Here is a 12,352-nt window from a genome sequence, read left to right as displayed (position 1 = left end):
AGAATGATTTGGTGGAGTCTTACTGTAAAGGCTCTCTTGTTCTCTGGCAGAGGAGAAAATAAGTGTGGATGTGCTGGCCAGAAGGGGAAGGAGAAAGGACTGAATATGCCTAAATTCCAAATTGTTTGTTCACTGAACAGGTATCAGCCTTTAACTCCAGAGAGACCTTCCTGTAATTACAGAAATACAGCCTTCAAGAGAAAATGCAGACAGTAGCAGTTTGTGTTGGTTTTTCAGTTATGCAGATCACTCTCCAAACCGGCTCAGTCCATAGAGTAAAAGACAAATTGGTGTCCTCTAGTGGCCTGTTGGTTTTGAAACATTTATATTGGTTCAGAAAGCAATTAATGAAAGAAGGTGCCTGTAGGAACTGTTGGACACAGCCAAAGCACCTCTGATTCAGGTAGTCTGGAGCTGCAGACTGATGGAAGCCAAGATGGTGCAAAAGGAGAAGCACTAGAAGTTTGACATGTTCTTATGTTGTCCTGAGAGACATGCTGGAGACGTGAGCTAAAGGAGCCTGTGGTCTAACTGAAAATGAGCTATCAGGTCCTCGAGAGCGGTGCTTATTCTTTTCTCTCTGCTGTGTTCTTGCTGCATTGAACAACCAAAGCGGCATTTTGTTAGTAGAATAAATAGACAAGAAATTTGAAAATACCTCTTCTAGGGTGCTAGTATGTTTCCACTAGTTTTTGCAAAAACTCGAGCATATGGTGAGTACCTCTGTGTGCTGTGACATGTCTTTTTCAACAACTACTCAATAAAAAGGAGTATAAAATCTCTGAAGGTAAAAACGTTGAACTGGACATGTCCATAAGGAAAGCAGACTTTCATGTCCACTTTCATCGTGCCTTAAAGCGGGAGAGTCAGCCCGGTTGTCTTTGCCTAAAATGAGATAACCTCCACAGAGCATCTGCGTTAATCCCTAGTGTGGAAGTTGAGCCAGGAAAACAAATCTATTAGTTCTGGTTAGACTTTCTTTCCTGCTTCTTGCACTAGCTGAATAGCTGTCAAGCAGAAAGAATAAGCGACTTAAGCAAATCCGCCAGTTTCCTTTAGCATGGAGAACAGCAAGGGGAAACAACCAAACATGCCAGGTTATTAGGTCTCAGGTAATACTGTGGGTTTTGGGATTCTTCCCACTGGTCTTTGAATTGAACCAGTCCAGCATGGCTGTCATCAAGCTTTTGAATCCTAGGGTGTCCGTGTCCAGTTCTGTGCGTCAGATGTCCTGGCCAGGGCTTTCCTCTTCTTGCAGCTGACTTAGGAAGGTTGCAGGACGGTCCTGGGTTTCTGTGGCAGAAATGCTTTGTACTTCAGGCTATTCTTGAGGTAATGAGCTTTGCTCCTTTCATGAGTTTAACCCCTGCTAACGAAGCAATCAAGAAATTGAGAGGAGTGGGACAAACTCCATAATCTCAAGAACTCCTTGATGCCCGAGCTGCTCCTGCAGACTTGCTCTTGTGAAGGTTGACAGAGTGGTGCAGCATTTTCCCAAGTGACTGCAGAATTTGACTGGAGATACAGCAACTTGGCTGAGGAAGGAGAAAGAAAATTAGCATTTGCACTGAGCTGAATTCAATGCCAAGTGCCTGAGGTTCCAACTTAACACAGCAATTTTTCTTGAAGGTCACAGAAGCTTCTTTTTTCCGTAGCAGCACTGCACCTCCTGGCTTTGTACATTGTGCATGCTTTGGGCATTTTTATTTCCCCTAGTGTTGCAGGCACAAAATCCTTTAATTGAAGGCAGGTACAGCTGAACTGAGAAACCTGCTTTCGGTAAGCCAAGTATCAAGCAGAGTGATAAGCAATCACAGCGGTATCATCCAGATTCTGATCGTTGCCCTTGGCTTCAGTCCCAGCTTCCCAGCCTTTGCTAGGTTTCTTGGATAAATAGAAGGCTGTCCTACCTGCAGCACACACACATTTTTCCATAAGTGATCCTTTTTATCGTCTGTGACAGCATGCTGAGGCTGAGCTGTGTCTGATGGTGCCATGCTGAGGTTTTGTGCTATATTGGTATGGAAAAATAAAGGTGGTCTCAAACGATCACAATCCTTTCTGTCTCGCGTAGCACGGCGCCCCATTTTACATATGTTTCGTGTTTTCTGCCAGCCACATGCTCAGCTGTGTTCCCTGTGATAAAACAGATGTTTGTTATCCATGGTACCACCAAAAGTAATGAGTCTTCCAGTATGAACCATCCTCCAGCGGCTGCTGGGTGTGATTTATCACAGGACAGACATGTGATGTCCATCTGTGTTCTCGCTGAGCATAGGGGGAGCCGGCACAGCTTGGGCAGGTTAAGTGATGGATAAATGGCTGAGATTTGGTGAGAGGGGATCTCGCTGCTGAGTTGTCCCTGAAGCTCTCCTGCAGTTTGTTGGCCGTAGCTCTGTCCCAGGACCTGTTGATTTATCCAGTGTCAGAACTGTGTTGGCATAGTCCAAGTAGCAGGAGCTGCTTTGTCTGTTTGATGCTCTCGAGGGCCTCAAACCCCATCTTTTGCTGGCTCCCTGCACTCACCTGCCTTGCTTCCATTGTGTTTGCAAGGCTTTTGGACTAGGTATCTTGATTCCTTAATGGGGAGCAGAGATAGTGCTTTTGAGTAGTTAGGAATCGAGCCAGTGGATGGGGGCTACATGAAGTACTTCTCTTTTATACAGGAGTGAGCCCTTGGACAAAATGTCCTGGGATGCAGCAGGTTCCTTGCCAACTGCAGCCAGCTCCATGTCATGCAAGTTGGGTGGAAGTTCATGCAAGTTCTTTGTATCACAGTAGGTTTTCCATGCTGCTGCTGGTTAAGGACAGACAGAGACCTCCCTTTGAGTGCTTTCTGCTAATTAAATGGCAGAAAGGAATCCCCATCCCAGTAGAATCTTCCCTCCATCTCCTCCCTGCCATTGCAAGCTCACAATTAAGAGGGCACAGGGAGGAGCACGTTGGTCTGTGGAGCTGCTTTGGTCCTCAGCTGGGATTTTTTCACTTGAACTTAAAAATACTCTTATCGCAGATGTTTCCCTTCGTGCCTTCCCCTGCCCAGTGTCTGCTCCCTCCACCACGGAGGAGGGTTTCTTGTTCACGTGGCCCTGCTGCCCGACAAGCTGTTGGAAGGAAGGAGGAACGGGATGCTGCTCAGAAAGCAGCTCTGCAGCCCTCAGCATGTCCTGGCACCCACATTTGGTATAAATGTCCAGCACATGGTTTCGCTTCAGCATCACTGGGAAAAATGTCATCCTTGTAGAAATGGTGATGTCTGCCTGGCTTTTACCATTTTCCCATTTTGCCTTCCTTGTTGCTTTTATGTTCTGTATCTCCCCATTGCTGCTATACCTGTGCTAGCCCCAGCTTTGGGGCTTGATTTCTACACCGTCCTTTGCCCACTTTTTTCTTTTGTGACCAAGAATGCCATGTTTTCACATGTCTCCTGTGTAAGATGCTGTCATTCAAACTCCTTTAGTTAAAATGAGCAGTTTAAGGTTCTGACTTTTCACCTCTGGAGATCAGAGATAAATTGAGCTCCATGACAGAGAAGAACTGAGTCTGGGCAGGGATGAAAAACCCACACACGCCCCAAACGTTTGGCAGGACTGAAGCCTGAGCAGACCCAAGAGCCATCATTCAGGTGCCGCAGGGACGAGGGATGCAAGCAGATGTGGTATGTGTCTCAGTGGTCTGCTGTAGGACAGCAACACTTTCAGACGCTTCAGTCTGTGCCTTTAAAGTCTCCCATGAAGCTCTGATCGCTCTTTGCTACACAAGACTGCTTTAGCTTTTAGAGGTACATGAAGAAAAGGAGTTTTAAAGAAATTCTCCGTTGCCAGCAGTGTTTTCAAAGCCTGCATAGGTGGTAAGTCAATGGTGATAGTTCTCACAGTAGTTCCTAAGTCCAGGTGCTGTGTGCTGCTGGAGCTCACTCTCTGGGTAAACTAGGATCTAACCTGCAAGAGACTGTCATGCTTTGTGGTGGGAAATCCCTTTATTTGACCTTTTTGAAGGCTTTGGGGGCCCCTGGAGAAAGGGATGGTTCCCAAAACATCCTCTGTGTGTTGTAAGGCTTTCCCCATACACATCTGAGCTGCTGCCCATCCAGCACTCACTGCTACTAATTTTTCTTTTATTCTCTTTTTTTCTTTTACTGCTTGTGGACTAAATTCACGTTTCTGTGCCCTTTTGTCTTCGTGGTGTGTTTTCTTTGTATTTTTCTGTCCACTCCTCTCACTCTCTGCAGAATCTCCACCAGCTCAAACAGATTCACACTCTGAGGCAGATGAATGAGCAACTGCTGGCTGAAAACAGGGCTCTGACCCGGGTCGTAGCCAGACTTTCTCTGCCTGCCAAGCCCTCCGAATCAGAGGAGCTGTAGCTGCTTTCTCTCCGGCTCATCTCGCCTCCCTCTTCCACTCTTCCAGGCAGGTCTCCGCTCCATTGGCCGGGCTGTTCCCCCTTCCCTCGTTGCGCGAGGGTATCTGATGAAGCTTGTGGCTCAAAAGCAGCATGTGGCAAAGGATCTTCTGAAAGCCAAAAGCATGGTGTTACTGCCCAGCTGAAGGCAGGGTTTTGCTGGAGGCTCTGTTCGGTCCTGTTGACTTTCGCTCTGCTTGGCAGATGATGCTGACATCGCCGTTTTACTAACTGACCGCATCAGGGGGTTGCCTTGTCCATGTGGAGTCCATCATCTGGGAGAGAAATAGGAGGATGTGCTCCCCGCCTTGACGCGAGGCCATAGGGCTGGGTGGATGGCACTGAGGTGGCTACTGAGGAGTGATGGATCAGCTGCTTCCCTGTGGCTTAACACTGGCAAACGGCTTTGGGGTGGCTTGTCAGTGCCACTGGGTTAGCCAGCAGCCCCTTCCCCATTACCTTACCTCAAAACAGGTGGTTTATGCTATGTGTCTGCTCATAATATAATTCTTTTTTAATTGGACTTAATTCAGTGAGAAGCTGGCACCCAGCAATTAAGATTATCCAAAGTCAGAATGAACATGTAATAAATTTCTAAGGATGTTATGAAAAGTGCACGTTTTAGACAGGAAGGTGATTTTTAGAAGACCTACAACTGGGCAATCCTCAGCAGGTTTTCTTTGTCACTTGAGCAAAGAGGACAAGCTCCTTCCCTCATTTTAAACAGAGATTTTTGATTTTTGAGTCCGAGTTCACAGGCTGCAGCATCCCCTCTGCCTCCTGCAGTCAGCTACAAGGCAGGTGAACCAATAGGAGGTGGACCAGGTGTGCTTTCTTTTTTCATCTTCTGTTTTAAATTCAGTGCAGAGCAATTAGTGTTTGAAATCCAAGGACAATCCGTAAGCTTTGCCTTCACACATCATGCAGTTAAATTACATCCTTTCTTGCTACTTCACTGGTTTGGTGCTAAAATAAAGCTGTAAATGCTTCTTTCTTAGGACCCTACCTGTCTTTTGCAGGTTAGTAGGGATATTCAGATCCCTTCAGACATAGCTATTTTTTAAAAAAAGGAAGAAGCACTATGCTCTCATGGGCTGGAAGTGGCACTAAGGTATAAAAAAATCTATTCTTAGCACACAAATTATATCAAGGATGATTAACCATAGAAACAAACTAACTAGGGGAATTGCGGCTTCCCCTTCCGGGAGTCGCCGTCAAGACCACGCGTGTATCACAGGGGCTGAGAGACGGGGTGTTTCACGTTATGTGGCCTGAATTGTGCAGATGGTCAGATTAAATGATCTCACCATCTTTATGGTTTAAATCTGCGAAAGTGTTCTCGAACTGTCACTGACTCATTCCTTCTCACAAACGGTGAGTTTAAGTCATTCTCCTTCCCAAAGTGCTTTGAGATCTGAGAGGGAAAATTGAGCAAAACTGTTTTCAGACTCGGAGAAATAATGTTTCACAAACAGTAAGTCACCAGTCTGTCTTCTCCTAGGAAATAATCGCGTTATCACTTTCCCCCTGCTAACACCCATCTGCTCTGACGTGCCTTGTGTCTCGTGCCAGCTGGCTGAGACACGGGTGGACTGATCCTTCCCAGCTTGCTTATAGGTTTGCAATTCACTGCTGGTGTCCGAGCTGGAGAAGAGACGCGTGTCTGCAAGCTCTGCTGATTTCTTTTCAGTTCTTTTAGTAGGTCTAACACAGGGTGTTGCTGGTACCTGTAAACCTTGTCTCACTGGTGTCTGTAGACATCACAGCGATACAGTAATGTCACTGTTTTAAACTCTGACAGATTTACCATGCTCTTGCAGCAGTGGTGTTTTTCAAAGAATCTCATTTTCCAAAATCTGCGTAATTTCTGAAGTGCCACCTTCTCCATTGTCACAGGTAACACAGAGCACCGCTGCTCGGGCCAGCCTCTAGCCCAAAACTCACTTTACACTGATGCTGCATCATGGTCAGCTTCACTGTCCCCTGCGGGCTGTGCCACATCCATCCTTACCTTTTCCAGTGAGATATTTATAAAGCTTCAGTTTTCAGGCCCCTGCATTACCAGCCTGCTTCACGTGCAGTTTATTTTACCTGACTTGAGGGTGCTTTGCTTCGAAGGGAGGAATGCCCTTGGCCTGGGAGGAATGAAATTTTGCAACATTGATTTTTAGTTTTCAGAAAACTTCACTGGAAACTGATGGAGTAGGGTTACAGCAGGAAACTTTTCAAGAAGCACTTGCTTTACATGTACTTATGCTCCTTCCTTTTTGAATAAATCACCAAAGTTGCACTGAAGCATGTGTGTAAGGCATAGCCACGATCAGAGCTTCCAGTAAGCTCTCTATGATGTTGCTTCTGGGAGCCTATGACAGATTATCTCTACCAAAGCAAGTGGCAGAACTTCATATCACTAACTCATTTGCAGTGATGGACACATTCAGGACTGCAAGGCCACCCCAAGCAGTGATGTAGAGAGGACATGGACTGTCCATCTGAAGACCCCAATAGGTGGTTGAACTGTCATAGTGCACTGGACTGGAGGGCACCGTGCTGTGTTGTGGGTGTTAGATGAAGCTCAGGAGGAAACAGAGGAGTGCCGAGTGAGACAGCAAATGCTCTCCCCATTTCTCTGGGTTCCTGAGCACTTTGGTGATGGGTGATGCCTCTCATTTGGCCATGAGAGATGGCATAAGGAGTCATGACTGCTATTCTGGTGGCAGCCCTGTCATGGAGATGTGCCTGTCGCACCACCACTGGGTCCGGTGAGACACTTTTAAGCATCACTAGCTGAAGCTCCGGCCAGCCCATCACATAGTTTTACCCTTTCCCCAATATCCTGCCATGCTGCACTTTCCCCCTCCTCTCTCTCTCTTGCAAAACCTCCTGTCTGGAGTATCCACCACCAGTGCCAGCGGGGACAGGGTTAGGTGCGTTGGGTCCAGGTGCGGTTTGGCCTGACTGTGAAAGGAGGGAATTGCCCTAGCAGGAGCAGTGGGAGCTGGCGTCTGCCCCAGGAGCTGCTGCGCTCGGTGGCGGTGGTCATGGAGGGGCTGCAGATAGGAGGAACGGGCAGAAGGTTGTGGTCAGAGCTGAAACTCCAGCTTAGGAGGAAGGAGAAGGTTTAGTGGGGATTTTGAATTTGGAGGAATTCCTCTTAAGATCCACCTTTGCAGAGAGAAATCATCACTGAGCTCATACTGGTGCCATTCTTGCCTGCGTGTGACCCAGCTCCATCCTGGCTTGTTCCAGCAGGCTCCGGGGCTGGTCACCATCGGGGCTGCTGGCACCCATGGTGCGAGTTACAACTTCTGTGTCGCACCCCGAGACAGGAACACGGGGTCTCCTTCTAGTCCCCGAGCGGCAGAGGACAGTCCACTGAAGGTCACCTGCCTGCAGCGTGGGAAGCAAGAGAAGTCAGGAGGGGTTTTTGCCAGTGAGAAATGCTGCAAAGCTCTTGTTGAAGCTATTTCTTCCTCTATTTCCAGTTAAAAGTGCTCTGGCTTTTGTCTGTGTTGCAACCCTTGGTTGAGCTTCAGCATTCAAAATTGAGCACCAAGGAGGTATCTCCAGTGTCAGTATGTTCTATGAGTCCTCTGGCCGTGGCACGCGTACTTGAATTAAACATCTGTGGGATCCCAAGGAGATTTGGGTTTATTCTAAAGAGATTTTGCAAGGTCCAGTCCTGAGTGACAATTATAGACCTTTGTTTTCCCCTCTGGTCCTGGCAAAATGGAAAAAAACCACATCAGGAAAACCAGCTTTATAGTTTTCTGCCGAGCCCTAATTAGCCTCTGGGAACAGGTTTGGGATGAAACAGCTCAAAAATGGTTCCTGCCCTCCCACCCTGGGGCTGTGGCATTGCTTCTCAGCAAGGGCTTTCCCGGCTCCAGGGGCTCCACGGCTCTTTGCTGTGCTCAAGTACCCTCTTGACCCCTCCACACCTCACAGCCAGTTTGTAAAAATTCTGGAGACATTATGGAGAAATTATCAACATTAAAAGTGTGCTGCATGGAGGGAATGCAACATCCCTGCTGTTCCCTGTGAGCCATAGGGCTTGTCCAGCCTGCAGCGCTGAGCTGTAATCCCATCTTGTCTTTGTCTCTCTCTACAGATTTTGACAGAGCTGAAGTCGGACAACCAAAGGCTGAAGGACGAGAACGGAGCCCTCATTCGTGTCATCAGCAAGCTCTCCAAATAGGAATCCTGAACAAAGGCAGGATGAAGAGGGGTGCCCTATGCAAGCTGCCAACCCCACCACCAAGCCCTACCCCTCTCTTTTTTTCCTGTCAAGTACAGCAAGCATTTCAGCCATGGGATCAATCTGTCACACCTGCCTTGCCCTGCCCTTTGCTGTACATTCCCTTTCTGCCCTTATTTCCCCCACAACACACACCCCTGCCATTTTATTATTTTTAATTTAAGCATGTTGTGGTATCTCGGACATTTTATTCAAGGGAGAAGAGAAACATGAGGACTGGGTTTGAGCTGCCAAAACTACTTCTTCCAGAAGCCCAGTATTTGGTGTTGGACTCCAGGCTGGAGTAGGTAGCTCCTACTTTTAAAAGTGACACCTAAAGAACTAATCCAGTACATCCAAGCCCTTTACAGGTGGAAAATGTGAACATGTGCTGGGACTCTGAGGATGCACATCAACCCACTCAAGATGTGGGACTCTGGTTAAAATGTGATGCTGTGAAAGCCACCAGGGCTGATTTCTGTAACAGGCTGACTACAGCTGCTTTGCACAGAGACCTTCTTCTCCTTTCGCCCCAGTAGACCGAGTCTTTTATTTAACGTAAGATTTTGAACCTGTTCAGTAACATCAGAGCTGACTCTCGGCATCAGACCCCTTATCCCTCACCCTGCCTTTCCTCTGCAGCCTGGGTGATTCGGTATCACACTGTATCCTTCCAGGGCTCCTGTCTCTGTTAGTAGTGTCTGCTGACTGCATCTGGATTCTTGCTGTTTGGCATAGGATGTATCACAGATACTTGCCGAGCTTTCTGAAGGGCAAGCTTGAACCCCTAGAGATCCTATGCTGCCTTCACATGCATATTAGCGTGAATCACCTTGTAGGGAGCTGTGCCTGTGCCAGAAACCAGCTGTCTGGGACATTTTCCTGCTATCTTCATGAAGGCACAGCCCTGCAGAGGAGTCTGGTTTGGTATTTCAGGTACCTTGCTTTGATGTGCAGCAGGAGGCTGACCAAGTGAAAGGCAGCACTGGTTTGTTTGTAGGGAGAGGGAATGCCAGAGTCCAGTCCCACCCACCCATCTGTTGGTGAAGTAGCTTGACACAGCTGGGTTTGAAGGCAGAGGAACATGAAGCAGTGATCACTTGTCCTCCCGCATGCCATGGAAAGGTGTGGGTACATTGGTGTCAAAGGGAGAAGGAGCTACCCTTGGGTGTGCTGGTAACTGTATCACTGGGATGAAAGTCTTTTAATCTGTCAAAGGCTTGCAATAAGCCTTGACCTTGAAGGAAACCTCAGAAAAAAAAAACCCTCCTTGATGTTATACATACTCAGAACAGTTTGAAATTGTTCTCTCTATGGGCATTTAGACAGTGGCTCCTCTATGTGCTGTGTGATTTTGATGATAGCAGCAGTAACCTGTTATCAGATCTGTTAAGCTTCCCCTTAATAGACTCCTCTCAAACGATACCTTCCCTCTCAGATACTTCTTCCTCTATCCAAACCACTTCCCCATCTACATCCTTCATATTTGTCCTTTCATTTCCTTTGTCCTTTGATTTCCCTGCTCCATCTGGCTGAGTTGCAGTCTCAGTCATTGAACTTGGAGATTGCCATGAAGAAGTTCTACCTACGTTCCCAGGCACCTCTGCTGACTGTGGGCTTGCAGCTCCCGCCACACTGGTGGGACTCTTTCTGCTATGAGAGAGATAGATGAGACACTTGAACATGAGCATAATTCTTGAGCTTGCTCAACAGGGTAAAATTTATCTCTTATCAGCCAATCCTGGGCTTTTTGGAACCTTTTGCTGATTATTGCTTCAGAAAGTGTTTATTTTCTCTCCCTTGGGTTTTTTCCTTAGTTTGGTTTTGTTTCTTTTTTCTAATTCTCCATTTTTTTCCCCTTCCCCTCCCTGTCCTGCCTGTTCCCACCTCTCTAGCTGTTCTTAGAGCTGCCAGTTTTTCCCCAGGCAGCTCTAGACAGAGGTTCCTCTTCCACCACTCTTCAGCCAGCGGAGCTGTTTGTGCACGGCATGAGATGCCGTTTCTCCTGGTACACTGAGGCCCTTCCTCTGCTGCTGTGCTTTGGGGAGGAAGAGACCAAAGCTGGTAATGGCATCAGGGTTTCTGCAGAGCACTGCCTAAGCCAGGCATCCTTTTTATATTACTTTATTTTAACCCTGCTATATTTAACAGCTTTAAGTCTTGAGATCTGGTCAATGCTTTTTCTGCACGCCGTTCCCACTTGGTGCACTCTTTATGTGAGTACTTCTGTGGTTCTTGATGTTTTTTCTCTTGGTGACCCACTCCTTGCTTCAGACTCGGGCTCTCTCAGCTCTAAACAGGAGTCCAGTCCCTTCTGTGCCACGCGGAGAAGACACTCACCTGCTGGGGTGCTGGTGGTTGGTGCAGCGCTGGTGTGCCAACGCGTGCGTCTTGGGTCGTGCATCCCAGCAGGACAAGGGACGAGATTTCAGACTAAAGATCCTGTTCTTCTCACGAGGCAGGTTCCTGGCAGTGTGAAGAAGCCTGGTATCTGTTTTAGGGAGAGGGTTCAACCTAATCTGACAAATCCATCCTGCACTGACATTTTGCCCCTTCCTACCAGGACACTCATTGCATTTTATCCTAAGGAACAGTATGTGAAGGGTGCAGAAGGCTTAATTGCTCTGCGTGGCACCTTGCGAAGCCAAACCACTTTAAATGAAGTGTCTGTTTAGCACTGGATTATCCCCCTGAACTCTGACTAGGGTAGAGGACCCACCAACAGTTTAGTCTCGCTGACTAGCCAAAGCTGTGAGTATTTCATGATGAACATGCAATTGTAAACCAAATTCTTGAGAATTAATTTTTTTGGTCTCACTTAATGCCTGACATAACCAGTGCACTGAGGAGGTAACGAATAGGACACCTTGCACTCTGCACTTGGGACAGAGTGCAAAGCAAGCAGTTTTTAAAACTGATCCCTGTTTGAACCAGAGCATTTGCCAGATGTGATCTCCATTGGAGAACACAAGCTTTTTTTCTAAGCAATTGCTTGGGGTGAATTCATTTTTATTGCTTGGGGTGAACCCGCCTATTGTGGCTGTGAGTTTGATGATGGCTCTTTGTAAATAAACTCCTTGGAGAAGCAGGACTAGCTTACGAGATGGGGAGAGAATGTATTTTTATGCAACTTTTGAGTGGCCTTTCAAACCCTGAGATGAATGATTTGTTTTACTGGTTGTTGTTATATAGTATTATAAGTATTATGTGTTTGAAAGTTTGGGAATAATATTCACATCTATGATGCTTGTAAACACAACAGTATTTATAAATGAATAAAATAAGAGTTGATAAAATAGAAGCTTTGCTTTGCTTCCATCTTTCTGGAGGTGCAAGTTGTTTAGTCTAAAACACCCTGTTTTTCCCAAAATTTCCATAGCACGACAGTATCAATCATCTATAAAAGTAGAAATAACCTGCTGCAGTTACAGCACGGGAAAGGCAACGCTCCCCTGCGTGACTGTTCAGGGAAAGCTCAAATGAAGGAACTGTGGATGCACGTCACTGACAGCCACCCACCAGCCAGAAAGGCAAACGGGAGAGGGTCCCACCTGACACCTCTGAACCACAATGGGGCTCAGGCCCATCTCCCTCCATGGTGCCAAGCCTGGGCAAGACAAACCTGTAGCAAAGACATGGGCGCTGGTGCCGTATCTTGGAGCCTTTGGCCCAAGTGAGGTTGCTAGAAACCTCTGTGTATTTCGGTCTTTG

The 12,352-nt window shown here is 47.1% G+C and overlaps 1 protein-coding gene across 2 annotated transcripts in view; it reads left to right on the top strand.

Annotated features, from left to right (window-relative positions):
• PPP1R12B (protein phosphatase 1, regulatory subunit 12B) overlaps positions 1–8,870 on the top strand; it is a 144,003-nt gene extending 135,133 nt beyond the window's left edge. For both annotated transcript variants that reach the window (XM_010584542.1, XM_010584543.1), the window contains one exon: positions 8,516–8,870. In XM_010584542.1, coding sequence (XP_010582844.1) covers positions 8,516–8,602 — 87 coding nt within the window. In that variant the 3' untranslated portion in view covers positions 8,603–8,870. The remainder of the gene's footprint in view (positions 1–8,515) is intronic.
• Positions 8,871–12,352: the final 3,482 nt, after the last annotated feature.

Source organism: Haliaeetus leucocephalus, unplaced genomic scaffold (assembly GCF_000737465.1).
Source record: "Haliaeetus leucocephalus isolate CR32 unplaced genomic scaffold, Haliaeetus_leucocephalus-4.0 Scaffold1000, whole genome shotgun sequence".
NCBI classification, from domain to species: Eukaryota; Metazoa; Chordata; class Aves; order Accipitriformes; family Accipitridae; genus Haliaeetus; species Haliaeetus leucocephalus.
The sequence above is the reverse complement of the archived record's forward strand: the minus strand, read 5'-3'. Positions and strand labels throughout refer to the sequence as shown.